This window comes from Diaporthe batatas (assembly GCF_019321695.1).
Source record: "Diaporthe batatas strain CRI 302-4 chromosome Unknown Contig00013, whole genome shotgun sequence".
Classification (NCBI taxonomy): domain Eukaryota; kingdom Fungi; phylum Ascomycota; class Sordariomycetes; order Diaporthales; family Diaporthaceae; genus Diaporthe; species Diaporthe batatas.
This window is the reverse complement of record NW_025408560.1, coordinates 1065681-1082750: the sequence shown is the minus strand read 5'-3', so window position 1 is coordinate 1082750 and position 17070 is coordinate 1065681. Positions and strand designations below refer to the sequence as shown.

At 56.5% G+C, this 17070-nt stretch overlaps 8 protein-coding genes across 8 annotated transcripts; 5 read left to right on the top strand and 3 right to left on the bottom strand.

Annotated features, from left to right (window-relative positions):
• Window positions 1-199: 199 nt before the first annotated feature.
• On the top strand, window positions 200-955 carry KVR01_010350 (uncharacterized protein; the record flags this gene model as incomplete). Its single annotated transcript, XM_044784254.1, has 2 exons — window positions 200-544; window positions 605-955. The coding sequence occupies 2 exons, from the start codon at window positions 200-202 to the stop codon at window positions 953-955; spliced, it is 696 nt and encodes a 231-aa protein (XP_044640509.1).
• A 510-nt stretch (window positions 956-1465) lies between these two features.
• On the bottom strand, window positions 1466-2876 carry KVR01_010685 (uncharacterized protein). Its single transcript, XM_044784389.1, has 2 exons — window positions 2493-2876; window positions 1466-2337 (listed from the first exon to the last, which is right to left on the bottom strand). Exon 2 carries the CDS (start codon window positions 2321-2323, stop codon window positions 1544-1546), a length of 780 nt encoding a protein of 259 aa, XP_044640844.1. The 5' UTR covers window positions 2324-2337; window positions 2493-2876; the 3' UTR covers window positions 1466-1543.
• Window positions 2877-3394: 518 nt separating this feature from the next.
• KVR01_010491 (uncharacterized protein) lies at window positions 3395-6060 on the top strand. Its single transcript, XM_044790431.1, has 2 exons — window positions 3395-4174; window positions 4238-6060. The coding sequence occupies exons 1-2, from the start codon at window positions 3473-3475 to the stop codon at window positions 5615-5617; spliced, it is 2082 nt and encodes a 693-aa protein (XP_044640650.1). The 5' UTR covers window positions 3395-3472; the 3' UTR covers window positions 5618-6060.
• A 357-nt stretch (window positions 6061-6417) lies between these two features.
• Window positions 6418-7632, top strand: KVR01_010592 (uncharacterized protein; the record flags this gene model as incomplete). The annotated part of the gene is made up of 2 exons (XM_044783762.1): window positions 6418-6489; window positions 6579-7632. 2 exons carry the CDS (start codon window positions 6418-6420, stop codon window positions 7389-7391), a joined length of 885 nt encoding a protein of 294 aa, XP_044640751.1. The 3' UTR covers window positions 7392-7632.
• Window positions 7633-9047: 1415 nt separating this feature from the next.
• On the top strand, window positions 9048-10266 carry KVR01_010516 (uncharacterized protein; the record flags this gene model as incomplete). Its single annotated transcript, XM_044783616.1, has 6 exons — window positions 9048-9322; window positions 9386-9447; window positions 9503-9562; window positions 9618-9689; window positions 9748-9777; window positions 9845-10266. The coding sequence occupies 6 exons, from the start codon at window positions 9048-9050 to the stop codon at window positions 10264-10266; spliced, it is 921 nt and encodes a 306-aa protein (XP_044640675.1).
• A 529-nt stretch (window positions 10267-10795) lies between these two features.
• Window positions 10796-12663, top strand: KVR01_010463 (uncharacterized protein; the record flags this gene model as incomplete). Its single annotated transcript, XM_044788584.1, has 1 exon — window positions 10796-12663. Exon 1 carries the CDS (start codon window positions 11002-11004, stop codon window positions 12661-12663), a length of 1662 nt encoding a protein of 553 aa, XP_044640622.1. The 5' UTR covers window positions 10796-11001.
• A 153-nt stretch (window positions 12664-12816) lies between these two features.
• Window positions 12817-14703, bottom strand: KVR01_010374 (uncharacterized protein; the record flags this gene model as incomplete). Its single annotated transcript, XM_044787821.1, has 2 exons — window positions 12817-14256; window positions 14329-14703. The coding sequence occupies 2 exons, from the start codon at window positions 14701-14703 to the stop codon at window positions 12817-12819; spliced, it is 1815 nt and encodes a 604-aa protein (XP_044640533.1).
• A 911-nt stretch (window positions 14704-15614) lies between these two features.
• On the bottom strand, window positions 15615-16571 carry KVR01_010679 (uncharacterized protein; the record flags this gene model as incomplete). Its single annotated transcript, XM_044784039.1, has 4 exons — window positions 15615-15717; window positions 15771-16184; window positions 16275-16328; window positions 16552-16571. 4 exons carry the CDS (start codon window positions 16569-16571, stop codon window positions 15615-15617), a joined length of 591 nt encoding a protein of 196 aa, XP_044640838.1.
• Between the last annotated feature and the right edge of the window lie 499 nt (window positions 16572-17070).

The window sequence follows — 17070 nt, the reverse complement described above, 5'->3', positions numbered from 1 at the left end:
ACCTGGGAGGATTTGCCACAGCTGACACGCTCCACGAGCAGACTGCCCGACTTCCTCCACCAACTTCCTCTATCAACTTCCTCAATCACAGCCGTACTCTACACAGGATCAGTAGAATCACTCTGATCCCATACCAGCACTCATCAAGCCCCATCATCACTTTGTGAACGCTTCACAGGTTCAGCCTACACCCTTCACGATGTCTGCGTCACAGCCCGCCCCAGCGCCCCAAGCGCCCCAGCAGGGAGATAACAATGCTCGTATCTCGCAGGCCTTGCAGGCCATCTGGCGCAACCACTGGGGTAATATCATCGACCTTTTCGCGCCAAACCTTGCCGCATCCCTTCGAGACCAGGTTCTCAACGAGCTCACCGCCAAGCGGTATGAGTGGTCAGGGAACCAGTTTTACCGAGGTGTGATCGGGATTGACAAGATCAAGGAGGCGGACCTTCGAAAATTAAAGCAGTGGATGTACGGTGATCAGGACACGACCGATGCGACCTGGCGAGACACCCTACTCGGCAAGCCCGAGGAGGAGAGAAAGGTACCATGGGTAGCCAGAGAGAAGCTGGTTGCTCTTAATGTCTTCTTTGCGGCTATGAAGGCAGACCACAACGGTCGCACTGGCAGAGTGCAGAGCAAGTCCTCATTCATCGACCAATGCAAGCTCAACTTTCTGCTGTCCCCTGAAGTTGAGGTCGACGAGGATCCCTACTGGGCTGGCTTCCTTGAAGAGGTTGCTAAAGACCCTGACCAGACCAACCTCTATGACACCGTCGTCGAACAGATGCGCATCAAGGAAGAGGATGCAATGATGGAAGAGGACCTGGAGGGTGAGGATATCAAGATGGAGGAGGACGTCGAGGACGTCAAGATGGAGTCGCTAGAGGAGGCGGTGCGTCGCCTTCAGCAGGAGAACGACGCGCTGCGCCGTGAGATTAAATCAAGGGAGTAGCGACCTTCCACGACTGGATTGCATTTCAGTCAATCGCTGTGGGGCGAGTTTCGAAACAACCATGAGAGGGGGGCAGACCGAGTTGCAACTGTCCCATCTACTTGGGGTTTCACGGCGAGTACACGAGTTGAGGAAACACCGACTGAGGTGACAGCATGGGTCGATCTCTTGCGCGAGGGCAAATCCTTTTCTCATTATCAGTCTGTGTTTACGGGAGGAATCACGGCAGGAGTTCTTGCGGCAGGAGTTCTTACGGCAATTCGTACGGCACGAGTTCTTACGGCACGAGTTCTTACAGCACGAGGTTTTACGGCACGAGTTCGTACGGCACGAGTTCGTACGGCACGAGTTCTTACGGCAGGATCGCTCACGGCAGGAGTTCTTGCGGCCGGATACCGCGTTGGAGGGTATCATGCAGATGGTTTTCTCATAAAAGGCCCATCAAATTGGGAAGTAATGGCAGTTTCATCACATGGATGTGATGATGTGATCGGGCAATGAACCCCCGAGTGGACACTGAAGAATGTAAAATTAGCTTCTCGTAACTTTCAAACAATTCATACGAGTTCAGTCACACCGCTGTAGTCTCTAGTAGAAGCCCTCGAAGGTATCGATCTTCTCCTTCCCAACCTCCTTCACAGCCTCGGCAATGATGTCCTCTCCCCCAACAACGTCAAATGCAAGCCCAACGGTCTCATCATTCTTGATGACCTCAACAACAACCCTGGCGACGTCCTGCCTCTTGATCATCCTTCCCAGATGCACCTTCCCAGCGCTCACAAACCCATCCCCAGGGTCATTGCTCAGCCCTCCCGGCCTCACCATGGTGTAGTGCAGCCCCCTCTTGTCATTGCCCGTCCTCAGCTCCTTGTCAGCCTCAAACTTGGCCTTCATAAAGTCCGCGATACCTTTCCACACGCCATCGCTCTGCTTCCTGTCATCATCATTGTACCAGTCCGGCACGGGCCTGTTCTCCCGGTCCCGCAGGTCCAGCGCGCTGATGCTCACGAGCCTCTTTCCCGCGTCGCCGGCCTGCGACGAGATGCCCAGGGCGTCGAAGATCTTGACGGCGGCCCTGTGGTCCACGGCGTCGATGCGGTCGGGCGGGGAGCCGTAGCCCGCGCCGGCGGCCCAGACGACCACGTCGGGCTTCACGCGGCTCAGGGTCCCCAGGAGCTCGGGCACGGTGGCCTTCTCGACGTCCTGGACGATGGGCTGCGTCCCGAGCTTCTGCAGCTCGCCTGACTGGTCCGGGTTGCGGATGAGGCTGTAGACGGTGTATGCTGTGGGCTCCTTCTCCGCTACGAGGATCTTGGTGATCTCCAGGGCCACCTTGCCGTGGCCGCCCACGATGAGTACGGTCTTCATGGTCAATTGAGTCTCTTGCTTGTGTCAGCTTGGCTAGAGAGTGAGGGGATTTGAGAATGCTGTGCAATCTGTGGATACGGAGCAGAGAACACTACTATGTAGTTGATGAACTGCTGTGAATGCCGGGATGTTCGTAGAGGCCGAGAGCTTGGGGAGTGATGTCACTGACTCCACAGGTAGTCACCTAACGTGGTCGAATTTGAGACCTTGTCTGACTTTAGGATTAGATGTAGTAACCCGCACCGAGGATGGCTTCTTGCAAATGCTTTGTCTCCTGTAAGGCATCCTGGACTTCATTGTGTCCAGCAGCACTGGGTCGATACAAGGTGCCCAGGCCTTCCAATGGATGAAGATAGCGCTGTACATAGAAACAGAGACGCCAAGCGCTCCGTTTCAAACAACGTCAACTCTGCATGGCTACAGTATGTTTTGCTGGGACCCAGTGTAATCCACGCCTAGTCTTACGATGTGGGACAGATTCGGATCTGACCAAGATGGATTGCCGGGACCCACGAGCCTAATGCCACCACCTGCCCAGGTGGGCACGTCTCGCATCAGAAAAGCCAACAATGGCAGGCATAATGTCCAATAGACGCGTGTAGGTGAGTTGTTCCAGAGGTTGCAGCCTGCGACGACTTGTTTCAGGAGCTGTTGCAACCCACCTAATTGTTAACTAAATCAGGCTGCCGTCCTGTGGGAATCAATCCCATCTTAATCGTCAGCGACAGTTGCTGGCCACAATGCCGTGTCTCCTTCATGCGGGTCACGATATAGATGCATTTGCGAAACTTGGCACGCCAGTACAAGTGTTGTTTCATGAGAAGAGCATTTCTTTCTCGGTCCTCGTTCACACTGGCTGTTGAATGAGGCCAACAACAAACTTCTCTAAATACGAGTGTGGCTTCGCCTGTGGGTGCCTATTCCCAAGGATGCTGATTCGTTGGCCATATTCTGACCGCAGCGGGGCCCTCGAATCACTGCACCCCCTGCATGTGCTAATGAGCCGTCACTAATTTTGTGGCGCAGGTTAAAGAAACTTGATGGTCGTTTCGAGCTACCAACAGCAACTTGGGAACATTTTATCTTCTCGTCGTCCGCCGCCATCGAAACTACCTAGTTACTCATGGTGCTCCTCGAGCCAACAGAGTCATGGACTCCGTGAGCCTCGCCCAGCTCGAGCGCCCACGCCAGCTGTACAAGAACCTGTCTCCAAACAAGAGGGTTATCCGACTCTTACGGCTGCTGCCCGGCCGGCCGGAAGAACCCAGAATATGCTGCGAGCTACACGAACGTTCCTTGTTGGATGCCGTGGGGCGTTACAAAGCACTCTCCTACGTCTGGGGTCGGGAATACATAGGGTACGCAGACGACGAGCATGCCGTGTATTGCAACGGTATCAAGGTCCGCGTCACGCTGAACTTGTATTCGGCTCTCCACAGTCTAAGGGATGTCACGGCCATCTCGACGATGTGGATCGATTCCCTCTGCATCGACCAGTCGAACGAGAGAGAGCGCTCCCATCAGGTCGGAATTATGCGCGACATATATGCGTACAGCACGGAGGTGATCATTTGGCTCGGGACAGGCGGGCCGGAGACTACCAAGACTGAGTGGGGCGACATTCGCTTCTTCGGCGATGAAAGAGACACGCCCAAGATTGATTCACACCTTGGAAAACTTTGGAGGGGACAACTGGAGCTGCCAGACGATAGCCAGGATATCTTCGGGGCGTTTTGTGTTTTTTCAATGTTGGCCCAGGGACTCCCCGCCTCCAGGATCTGGTACCTCAAGAACTTGACCTATTCTGCCCCAATAGTTCGTGGGATTATGGCTCTACTGGTCGAGCCTTGGGTATGTACATCATTCTCTAAGGGCCGGCCGTACGGGTGGTACTGATGCCTCTTGACTTCGCAGTGGAGCCGAATTTGGGTGGTCCAGGAAACTGTGGTGTCGACCCATGCCCTCGTCTACTACAAAAACATATCTATGCCGTGGCATGCTTTTTCGAGAGCGTCTCTGTGTTATGTATCGGGCAAGTTCACCGAGCAGCTGGGGTCTGCGCCCTCTCAGACATATGGTCCTGCCCTGGCCAATTTTCACCAACTGGTCGACGCGATCGACATGCCTAGAAGAGCCTGGAACCATTTCGATCCATCTTCACTCCTTCCGCTCTTGAGAAAGTTCCGCACTAGATACGCAAGCGACCAGCGAGATAAAGTCTTTGCCCTGATCGGCTTGGTCAGTCTCTGGGGCCAAGACCAGCCCCTGGCCCCCGATTACGAAAAGCGGCTGAGCAGGGTGTACTGGGAAACGACAAGGCACCTCATACGGAGCTCCGGGTCACTCGCAGTGCTTGCTGGCACCACTGCCAGTGCTGCACAAATCAATGCCGGCTTCCCGACCTGGTTGACGGACTGGAGCTACCGGCCTGCTTCTAACGAGGCAGACCGACTCAACAGCCACCGCTTTTACCAAGCGTCTGGAGGATCAATGGACGGTGTTAGCGTTCATGGTCAGACACTCCTTGAGACAAAAGGGTACTGTCTCGACACTATCGACACTGTACAAGGCTTCAACGATTCTCTGGGAGAAAATCTAGACGCATGGTTTCTGGAATGGGAGCCTTTCTTCTCTCAGCCTCAATACAAACATGGGGGAACGGTGCGAGACGCCTTCTGGAGAACCATGTGTGGCGATGTGATATACGTTCCCGAGGCGAGGACTGAGCGGGACAAGTTCAGAAGAGCAAGGGCCTCAGACGTTAAGGCCTTTGAGCATTGGCGTCGAGTTGACAAGTCTGCGAACCGCCGGACCTCGATCATTGGCGGCACGTGGCAAGACTTGGTGAGCCCCGAGCAGCAGGCGGCTCACAAGATACGCAACGACTTTAAGCTGGCGGTCGAGTGCGCCTCAAAGGGGAGGCACTTCTTCATCACGACGGGGGGGCGATTAGGCACTGGCCCGCCAACTCTGAAACAGGGTGACTCCGTATATATAATGCACGGTAGTAATGTCCCCCTGATCCTGCGCAAGACACTCACGTCCAGGCAGTGCCGAGGCAAGGTCGTGGAGAAACTGGTGCCCTCCACTAATGAGGCCGAGGCCATGGGACGCACGGCGGACCAGGAGGGCGCGAACAGGGCGGCTTATCGAGAAGTGTCGAGGTTCTCAAGGTGCAGTGAGGTTCATAAAGAGTGTTACAGACTCATTGGTGACGCGTATGTCCATGGAGTCATGGATGGAAACAAGATCTTGGATTGCGTGAGGACGATCGAGACTGTCTATCTTGTATGATGGTCCGGGAGCATGACGTACCAGTAGCAAGGTGGCTTCAATGAAAGTTAAAACCACAAACTTGAAGTAGGCCAAAGCCGTCTACCTACAAACGGACCCCAAGGCTCTTGTGCCCGCTGTTTTGAAATAATGAAAAAACTGCAGCTGCATGCCCAATGCCTCTGCACAGAACCATCCAGCTTCTTGTGTTGAGCACGACCGCGCAAGTACCACTTCGATCTCAATTGTGACTTGTGTTCACTCAGCAACAATTCTGCATACTTGGGTGATCAACCGGCTCGTGTTCCAGCTGTACGACGGCCGACTTCCAGCCGGTCAAAATTTCAGCCTGATTGAGTTGCCCTCCTGTTCCCTCGTTCACTTCAACAAGATTTTGCCCAAGTGTCAACACTTACTTTACGCCTTCAACGCTGCCTTATCAGCCTGAGGCTGTGAGCTTGCAGTACCTCCACCGTACCCTAGGGTACTTCAGTCACCGTTCAATGGTCCAGAAGCAACCAAGCAAACGACCAAAACCAAATCTTCGTCCGTCTCACTCGACGGTGATACAATGCGCTTGCCTTGAGCGATCTCCCCCATCAACTTCCACCCTGGTCAGCAAGTAGCTACAGCCTGCAGCGTCTGGAGCTGTCAAACAGCGGGGCGCCTCTCCAGAGTGAGTCCAAACACCTCCCAATAACAGACTCGCCCTAGTCTGCCCAGCGACCACGAAATCTTTTAACGAGGTTCAACCAACTCATACATCCTTGCTCTAGTATCGCTTGGCATACCCAACCTCATCGCCGTTAAGGCACACCAAGATGGCCGACGATGGCATCACGGACGAGGCCGGCACGGGACAAAAGCAGCTTGTCATCTCAAGCGGAAATACGGTGAGTTTTCTACCAAGGGCTGACACCCATCGCGAGTCCTGCACGTTTCAGCTGTTGAGGTTGCTGACGATATCTTTCGATTGAAAAAGGCATTCGAGTTCCTCAAGCTGCCCCCCGAGATCCGCAACAAAATCTATTGGAATGCTCTGGTAAAGAATCACGACTGTCACTTTTTCTTCCAGCCACCGCTCACTCGCGTCAACAAACAAATCCGCTCTGAGTCGCTCCCGGTACTCTATGGCAACAACAAGTTCAGCGTTTGCCTTTTCGAGGGTTTCCTCTCTGACTTTCCGTGGAAATTCCCAGAACTTCGAAAGCGCTGGGACACACCGCCGCAGATACCGGCGGTGTCCACTGTGTCAAGCTTTGCCTACATCACCAGGCTTGATATCAGACATGAGTTCTGGGATGGAGAATACCCAGGGAGCTGTGTCTTCATCGACGTCTGCATGAGGGACAAGGAGCCAAACTGCCCTGGTTTGCAAAATCATCGCAAGAGGGACATGAAGCCAGTCTGCGCTGGTTTGCGTAATCGTCTCATGATTAGGCGACCTGAATCGGGTTGGGAGTCCCGTGTAGAGATTGTCTCGATCTGCATTCACCTCTTGTCGCACAGCGCAAGCTTGTTGGAGTGGCATGGGGACAATCCCTTGTTTCAACCGGTCTTGGACTATATGGTGGAGGTGATGGAATCCTTGTTCTTCATCGCAGAGAAGTGCCCTGCGGCGGCAAACTGGGTCTGGTTGGTGGTCGAGGCAAGTGATATCGACTATCCATACACTGAATACGATGATGTATTCGATGAGGACCTCTGGATTCCAATGTGGTTTTATCTAGAGGGCCACTATGATTCAGAGGGATACATTCCAGGAGAATCTGATTTTGAAGAGGGAGATGACTGAGCCATTTGGACATGATGACCATTGACAGGCTCATGTTTCGGGGCAGCGAGGGCCGATCTTGAAGCAAATGCTTCGTAGCAATTGATCGATCTAGTTTAGAGACAAATCGTCCTACTCAGGCTGCATGAGGAGACAGAGAGGCAGCTAGGTCGATGAGGGCTGCCCCAGTTCTCGGTGGCCTGCCCTCGGGTAGTTAGCTCTGACTTGCACTTCAATCACGCTAATACAGTCAGCTCCCAATCCTTCTTGAACGCAGTCCTGTTAGGATTTCTCAATAATTGTGCCTGTGGTTGCCTGCTTGCCAACTCTTTCGTTTCGTATATTCACATTCAACAGTCTCGAGTGCGAGCTGATTGTCTCTCTCGAAACTGGTTGCTCTTGGGTCCCGTGCGTACCAGTTCCGTACCAGGATAAGCTGGGCAAGTCTTGCACTAGAATCTCCTCTTCCGATCATCCTTGGGCCTGTCTGCCTGTAAGTCCAATTTCATGTGTACTTACTTATCTTGCAACTCATCTCATCACCAATTGCTAACATAGAACAAATGTAGCTCTCAAGACCGGCCTACTACCTAAAGGCAAATGCCCTCACCACTGTTGCCTTCACATGCGATTGGCTCTGATGTTAATTTGGGTGCTGCAACCCCAGGTTCTTCAACCAGGTTCACCCTTCCAATGTAAACCCACCAATCTCCATGTCTCTGGCCAACCAATCCTTGGCACCCTTCTTCAAGTAGCGGGCCCCTCAATGACTCAATGCAGACTTTCCAGGCAATCTCCTAGCGCATGGAACTCTGCCATCTAGTCTTGCCTAAATTGAGCACTCCTCCAGATCCAGAACAGGAAAGCTTGTCAGGGGGTCATCTTCCTGTCGGACAAATTTTGCCCATCCAGAATTCAGAGCTGCCACCACTATTCCTTTTGTAGCATGTCCCTGACGCGGAGAGAACTCGAAGTAGTAAGTGAGACTGCCCGAAAGCGATTGAAATCGGATGCTTCAATGCCGGCAGTTGCCTTCGCTTGGGTTGGTGCCCAGTTTTGTGGGTTGATTTTACCTTCAGTGGGATTCCGGATGCAGCAGGTGTGAAGTAGCGTTGCGGCCTAGGAGGAACAGACGTTGAACGTAACTGAGCCCATGAAACAACTATAAACCCAGGATTATATAGGTCTTCCCTATAGGCGCGGCTTGTTTTCATCCCCTAAACTAACGCCAGCGTCACATCAATGACAGCATTTCGGTGCCTTTCCGAAACGGAAGAATTCATATATCTGTTGTCGGAGAGACGTCGCCCTGGTCCTTCACCTCCACCCGTCCATCCGCCATTTTAAAGCAACCCCAAATTCCTACCATGCCCTACGTCTGTTCAGCAATTGAGTGAATAGGAGGACTGTAGTAGGCGGATACGGAGCGTCCAACTCCGATAATGTTCCCCTGAATCAGCTACGTAACGTAGTCACTGACATCAGTGGAGTTCAATATGCCCATTTCGAAGCCGAATGGTATCCTAAGTTTCTCATAATGATAAATACCTGCCAAGCCTGCCCAAAATTGTGGCGAGCTGCTCATGAGCTGTCACCGGTCTTTACTCAACCCAGCAGATACCCCATCATTTGACAGCCTCACTCATCTGATCCCCAAGTCTCTGTACTCACACAACCATGAAGTCTCTCTTGCTTGCCGTATTACCTGTTGCCTCTGCAGCGGCCATTGAGCCTCGCCAGGGCAACTACTTTAGCTTCGGCAACTTCTTCTCGACCGGCGGCGTCGCGGCCAACACGTTCATCCGCCGGGCCACCACCACGCTCGTCCTGCCGGCTCTGAACAGCCCCCACGATGGCAATCTTGGCCTGTGGCCCGGTATGGGCACCAAGTTCGACAGCGGAGCCGATGGCCACCTCGTCCAGGGTCTAGCCATCTCCACTGTGGGCTATGGGTAAGCTCGGATCGACTGGTGTACTGGTGTACTGCCTGGCTGTCATGTAACTCACACGCTCAGATCCCCATGCAACCTTGCTGCCAACGAGGTCAAGTGGTGCGTCGTTGCAAGCACATATGACGGTACGGCCCTCACTCAATTCCACGTGGAGCTCTAGAGATTCTCATCCATCCTCAGGAAACCAACATGATGGCACTCCCTACAAGGCCAACCCAGGCGATCGCGTCACATACGACTGTAAGTTCCGCCGGTGACTCTTTGAGCAGATGTCAGATAACTCACATCTCAGCAGACTTGGTCAACGGAGCAAACATTGACCAGACGGTCTCGGTCAATGGACAGGTCGTTTCGACCCTGTCCTGGCGTACGTATATCCTTCTCGAGCTTTGGAAACCATGGTCCTGACTCTTCTTGACACATAGCAAGCGGCAAGGGCGCAGGCTGGGGCACAGGTAAGTTGAACTTGTCCACATTAAAACCCATCTAGAGCCTGCCGGCTGATCATCTGTGTTCCAATAGCAATGGAGTGCCAGGCGGCCAAGTGTGGTACCGTCCCCGAGCACCACTACTACAACACAACAATCCTCATGGACGGCACCGACCCAAATTACAAGAACACCGTCTCGACCAATGGTGCTTCAGGAAGCCTGGTCACCAGTGACGGTGGCAAGACCTGGACCGCTGCTGACATCAAGATCAACCAGTACACTTGTAAGATCACTTTTCACCTTTTACGGATCCCCGTCTTTCATGTTTTGGAATGTTCTAGAACACAACACTTGAGGACCCGTAGCAGGACTAACTTCACCACTAGATGTTTAAAAGGTCGCTGGATGCCCGGGATATGTAGTGGTCAAGGGGTCTCTGTTTTTTTTGCTCCAAATGCACTCCTGAAGTGGCTCTGTTTTGGCAGAGAATTGTGTATAAGGCACTTATGGTAGGAACTGGCTGTATATAAGAAAACCAATGTACATCTTTGTGCCAATTGTGATAACCAGTATTTACCAATTTGCTGCCTAGGGTGCTAAACAAGGTGGACTTGCTTACTATGCGATTAGTATTCGGCTCCACGACCGTCCCTTAACCTACAAGTACCCTTGGTTCCGGGCTTCTGGCCTAGGTCTAATCTTTGGCTTACACATGAGCACCTCACAACATATTTGCACTTCTTATTATCTTACTGAACGGTCTCGGTGGTTCAGATCCGACTTTTGACCAGGCGACGCTGATAGTATGGGACCTTTGATCATCTAGAGACTCCCGCATCCTGTACACTAATAAATCATACTTTTCGTGCTTATCCGGCTTGATGTGGACGACCGCGAGGCGTTGTATCATGATCAAAGACCGACTGACGCTCCAGCCGTACATCGGGACTGCTGAAACTCGAGCTTGGGTCCCGGGGCAGACGGTTCAGCTGCAGAATAGTCTCCGTAGGCTACGCCAATTCAAGAGCAATGCTAAGAGTGAGCCGCATGCACCAACCCCGCCCGGCAAACTGACAACCACCATGTTTTAGATACGTACTGACTCGTCCATCTATCATGGATGAGACTCGGCCCTGCCAGCAAGTGAGGCTTCGGGACAACTAGTTGTTCATCTGTTTGGGAGAGAATTGTTTCCGATCGCGTCAAGTCACCGGTCAAAAAGCTGTGGCAGTTCTGAAGTCCCACACAATGGCGTCCCCAATCTTCACACTCGCCCTCTCCCTCCTCTCCATCCTACTCACCTACCGCTACCTCCTCTATCCCCTCCTAATATCACCACTGAGCAAGGTGCCCCCAGCCCACTGGACCGCGCCCATCTCGCCGCTATGGATCCTCTACACCCGCCGCCGCCGGAACGAGAACGCCACCATCCACGCCCTCCACCAGCGCCTAGGCCCGCTAGTCCGCCTCGGCCCCAACGAGATCTCGGTGAACTGCGTCGACGGCGGGGTGCGGACCATCTACGGCGGCGGGTTCGAGAAGGGCGACTGGTACGGCGTGTTCAACAACTACGGCAAGGCCAACATCTTCTCGTCGCTGCGGCGCGGGGAGCACAGCGCGCGCAAGCGCATGCTGAGCAACGTCTACGCCAAGTCGACGGTCCAGTCGAGCGCCGCGCTGCACGGCATCGCCGAGGCCGTGCTGTGCGGCCGCATGCTGCCCCGGCTGCACGAATCCGGGGACGCCGTCGAGGCGTACGAGCTCTTCTCGGGCGTGGCGATGGACGCCGTCACGGGGTACTGCTTCGGGCTGGCGCAGGGCAGCGACTTCACGCGGGACCCGGCGCGCTGCAGGGCGTGGGTCGTCGGCTACAAGGCGCGGCAGGCGTACATCTTCTGGCCGCAGGAGATGCCGCGGCTGACGGCGCTCGCGGGGCTGCTGGGGCTGAGGCGCTGGCTCGTCCCGCGGTGGGTCGACGCCGCCAACGACGGCATCGCGGCGTGGGTGCTGGGGCTGTGCGACGCGGCGGAGGCGGCCCGCGGCGGCAGGGACAGGGCGGACCCGAGGGACAGGGCGACCGTGTTCAACCAGCTGCGGGGCATGCTCAGGAAGTCCCGCGGCCGCGGCGACGACGCCCCGCTGGAAGGGGACGAGCGGCTCGAGATCGCATCCGAGCTCATGGATCAGGTGCTCGCCGGGTTCGACACCACGGGCATCACCATGACGTACCTGGCGTGGCAGCTGTCCAAGCCCGAGAACAGGGGCGTCCAGCGGGCGCTGCGGGAGGAGCTCAGGGCGGCCGGGGCGGTGTGGGCGGCGGCGGCGGCGGACGACGACAAGGGCGGACAAGAAGGAGGGGTGGCGGGCAGCCGTGGGCCAGCCAGCCCCAGCCCCGACTTCAAGACCCTCGACAGCCTGCCGCTGCTGCACGCCGTCGTGATGGAGTCCCTGCGGCTGCACGCCGCGATCCCGGGCTGCCAGCCGCGCGTCACGCCCCAGGGAGCAGTGCTGGGGCCGGCGGCGGCGGACTGGAGCGTCGGGGGCCTGCCCGCCGGCGTGCGCGTCAACTCGTACGCGTACGCGCTGCACCTCAACGCCGAGGTCTTCCCGCAGCCCGAGAGGTGGGACCCGTCGCGGTGGCTGGATGATGATGGTGCCCGCGGCGGCGGGGAGAAGGCGAGGTGGTTCTGGGCGTTTGGGAGCGGCGGGCGGATGTGCATTGGGTCCCACCTGGCTGTGGTGGATATGAAGAGTATCGTGGCTGCGATCTGGGGGAATTTTGAGACTGGGATTGTCGATGATGCTGGGATGATACCCAAAGGTGGGTATACGTGTGAGCCGTTGGGGTCACCCGAGGGCAACTATTTGTTGTTGAGCTTCACGCCAGCAGACGAGGTTGTGGCATCTTGATTAGCATTGATATGGATGCGGAAGAAATCTTGTACCTGGTCCGAAAATATATCGCAGGCAGGCAGGCACCGGGCATAATGAATCCAGTCGCATAGGTACTCATCGCATTTGGGGTATCTTAAAACGCTATACAACACACCTGGATGACTCTTCTCACTTCCCGACACGCTCGCGCATACCTTTAGTACGCAGCGTGAGCCTGCCAAAGTCCGCCTCGAAAGGCATGCCGACATCAGAGATCTCAGGCACCTTCGAGCCGTCATCCCCGGGCGCCTGACCACGCAGCTCCTTCATCTTCCTCCTCGCCTCGTCGCCCGCCGACCGCCCGCCGGCAGGCAGGTCGCTGTCGACGCTCCCGCGGCGGCTGGACATGACACTGTCTGCATCGTCGGGCACGCTTACCCCGCGGCTCCTCATGATGCCCGCGCGCAGGCCCCTGACGCCGCCCTTGGTCCGCTCGGGGAGCTCGTCGTTGCCCGCGCTGCAGACGTAGAGCAGGTACTTGAGGTTCGGCAGGGTGTGGCGGATGTCCATGACCTTGAGCCCCTGGGCGGCGCAGAGCGTCTCGATGTCCTTGTTGAGGATGAACCACCCGTAGTCGAAGCGGAACTGCGCCGCCGAGCCGCCCCGCGGCATGTACAGCGGGAAGTCGCGGGTCGAGTCCTGGATGATGGAGATGTCGTCCGTGATGTAGCTGCGGCTGCCGCAGTAGGTGATTGGGTACGGCAGCGGCACGCCCAGGTAGAACTGTAGGTGGTGTGTCAGCAGGGCGACGTGGCCCAGCGCCGCGGACAGGGCGTCCTCTTCTGCGCCGCTCACCACTGCGCTGCCGTAGTCCTCGGCGTTGGGGAGGGCGATGCCGAGGATCTGGAACTGCAGCGGTTTCCCGTTGGGCACGGGCTCGATCCTGAATATGGTGTTGAGGTCCTCGCAGATGCGGCGCCGCTGCCCGCGGATGTCATCCGTCACCTTGGCGGACCGTTGCTTGTCGGCAGAGAGCTTGTCCAGCGCGCTCTCCATGTCTTGGTCGGTCTTCTCCATAAGCGACCTGCCCTGAGCCATTTTCTCGCGACGGCTGGCAATGGACGCCTGCAACCTCTCGGCCTGATCTGACGAGTTCTTGACCGCCTTCTGCTCGGCAGACACAAACTTCTGAACCAAGTTTAACCTCTGCCCGGCCTGATCGAGCTCGGTCCGCTCGTCATGATTACCGGCGATCATGTCGTTGATCTGCTGCTTGAGTGTCTCCTGAGTGGCCATCGCATCTTGGATGGAGCGCTCGAGGGTGGACAGGCGCATGAGGGCATTGTAAGAGGACGTCGGCTGGGGCTGGCCCTGCCTCGGAGAGAAGGACTTTTGAGGCAGCTCGAGGGTATAGATGCCATCGGTGAGGTGGAAGACCAGGCAGTTGGGCGGGAAATGGGTCCCGATGGTGCTTCCGAGGAAGTTGAGGGCGCGCAGGTCCACGAGCTCTTCGAGGTGCAGCGACCATGTGCCATGCCGCCTCGCCCAGAGCCTGACCGTCACCTGGGGCAGCCGAAGGGTTGGGGAGCAGATATCCTGGGACAGCTCGAAGAACCGGAAATCAAAGTTCTGTGAGCCGCAGTGTCAGCACCCGCGGCAATTTCTTCCTGGCAGACATTGTGTCCAGGGGCGCAGGCGTACCACCGATCGTTCGACAAGTTCGCTGATATACACAGGCTCGTCCTCGTCCTCGGCATGCAGGGTGAAGAAGGAGTCGGCGACCCGGCCCTCGATCGTGAGCTCGAGCCTCCTCTGGCGCGTGACGGGGCTCGCGCTGCCGAGGTTTGTGCTCCTCCTCCGGGCAGTGGACGGGCGCAGGCTCTCGGTGGAGGCGGAGTGGTGCAGGCCGGCATGCTCGCGGAGGGAGGCGACCTTGTCGGGCGAGTGCTTAACCGCCGAGTCGTCGGCCGTCTTGCCCCTGGGGCGGTCGAAGCTCAGGTTGCGCAGGAAGATGCCGCGCAGGTGGCGGAGGCGGCGGTTCTGGGGCAGCAGGAGGGGTCGGGTCGTTTCTGCCATTGCCGTGGCGAGGGCAGCTTCGAGCAGCGAGGAACATCGATGGCAGGTGGATGCAGCGGCAAGCTATCAAGCTATCATCAATTGTCGTCACTGCGGTGGTAGAGTGGCCCAAGATGGAGCTCCCAATAATGCTAGTAAGCCTGAGCTGGGGCCATTGGAGAGCTCCCACTCAGTCCTGCGGGGGGAGTTGGGGAGTTCAGAGGAGCTAGCCCCTGGGGAGCTCTAGCGTCAGACCGTCACGTGTGGGTCCGCCAGGCCTTGTGGGGCTTCTGCTCTCAGGCCTGGGTTCGCATGGAGCTGTCTGTATCCATCTGGAGCAGGTTCATGAGCCCGACCATTCATTGTCTGGCATGTCTTTCACTTGTGTTTGATATTTACATGCTTATGTTTACATATCTTGTACATCTCTCAAATGACCCAGGCCATTGATCATACTGACCTGCATCTGACAGGTGATCCCAATGCATTGCTGGTGTGACCATTCCCGCCCAACACATGCCACCTCCTCCTGCAAAAGGACATGTGTCGTACGTCGCCGCTAGGATTCGACCCAGGGGCCGTTCTTCCGAGGCAGATTCCTCGCATTCGCCAGCCAGCGGTCTTCTCAAAACATCACGTCGAGACTCAAATCCCAACTACCGCACCTGTAATGTCGATTTTGCACGCGGTCGACAGGCTTGGTCTCCAGACGCGCCGTCAGCGTCGATACAGACAATATCGCTAGACCCATGTTGTGGACGTGGTGGCGCTTCAAGGCTGGGTCTAGCTCGCTCCCAAGTGGCCAGCTGGAACCGCATGTGGCGTGTGAGACTGTGGTGCCAATTTGGTGACCGACCGTTGGACTGCATCTTTTGCGCCTCATGAAATTTTTTTTCTTTCTTTTGAAACTCGGCTGCAGGGCTGCCTGCGAATCACCCAGGCTCCGTTGGGTGAGGCCTCTTGGACATGCGTATCTTCTTGCGCACCCTGCCCTCTCGGCACTCGCGCTGGCCTCTTCGTTGTATCCTCTCGGTCCTGAATGGCCATTAGCGAAAGAAACACAACCTCACTGGCCCGTCGCAACTTACTTGATCCGAGCTACAATCCTGATCTCCTGGAGGTGCGGATCATCCTCCCCGTTGTCGCCGCTGTTGACCTCCAGCTCCACCCGGAAAGGCGAGCTCGAATGCTTGGTGTTGGCGGCGGCGGCGGTGGCACCAGCGGCAGCGGCAGCACACTGCCCGCCGTCTTTCATGAGAATGTCTTCATGATGGCCACGGTTCTGGCATGACGGTGATGATGATAATGTCGAGTGCCCGTCGGTCGGCCACTTGTTGGAGAAGTGGTGGTGCTCATCCCCGCGCATCATGAATGCGATGCGCTCGTGCCGCTGCTGCTCGTGGCAGAAGAGCTCGAGGGGGGTCTCGAGCTTTTTCACTGCCGACTTTTGCGTGCAGGCCATGACTCCCGACAGCCCTCCCGACAACGTGACGGGGAGGTGGCTGGATCATCAGGTCAGCGTCGTGTAACGCGAAGAGCGGTCTTTTTGTAACCTGATGGGGCAATAATACGGGTGGGCTGCTCGGGCTTACCGCCAATCCTTATCCTGGGCTGCCTGGGCTGCCTGGGCTGCCTGGGCCCTCTCGCTCTCGCTCTCCTCCAGCCTAGTGGGCTCGACTTCGCGCCGGCCGCCGCCGTGTGCGGCGCCTTGCCGCCCTGTCTCAGTGCTCCGGTCACCCATCGCTCGCACAGCGTCCTCCCCGGAATACCTGCGCAGGACGGGACGCAGTGTCGAGGAGAGAGTGACTGGAGCACAACGTCTGCCTGTTGTTGCAGTTTCCACGAGAGCTGAGGCTGACAGAGTCTCACCCCGTCTGCGGGTGGGTCATTCTCCGCACGACCACGGGGGAAGAGCTGAGCGGAACTCAAAAAGAAGAGGACCCGACGCTCTGGGTGCCGATGTCTCTGTCGTGGGCGGGGGTTGGTCGAAAGGGCGATCCTCGAGCCGGGAGCTAATACACACAGACACACACACAACACGACACTATCAGCTTACGGAGTGGGGGGAGGATTTGCGTAGCGGGACCCGACAGTCTGGGTCGGCCTGCATGCAGGCTCGATGCAGGTAAGATCAATGGTTATGTGACCAGCCTGCGTCTCTCCCCCATCCCAGATTGGGTCGAGCGGTGGCGGCGCAGCAAGCTGAGCTGAAAAAAAAAAAAAAAAGAAGCATGGGAAAGAAAGAGAGGAGAGACGACGGGCAAAGAAGGAGGGTCAAACCCCGACAAGCAGCCGACAAGCAGGGCCGCCGAGACAATCAAGCTTGCAAGCCTACGGCAGTCCACGCTGGCCCATGCCGGATTCCCGGGATGGCGTCACAGCGTATGG

Bases quoted from the DNA above. Each gene is read 5' to 3' on its own strand.
- KVR01_010491 (XM_044790431.1), top strand. From the start codon at position 3,473: ATGGACTCCGTGAGCCTCGCCCAGCTCGAGCGCCCACGCCAGCTGTAC. The intron at 4,175-4,237 runs GTATGTACATCA...TTGACTTCGCAG, and splicing joins CTCTACTGGTCGAGCCTTGG to TGGAGCCGAATTTGGGTGGT.
- KVR01_010685 (XM_044784389.1), bottom strand. From the start codon at position 2,323: ATGAAGACCGTACTCATCGTGGGCGGCCACGGCAAGGTGGCCCTGGAG.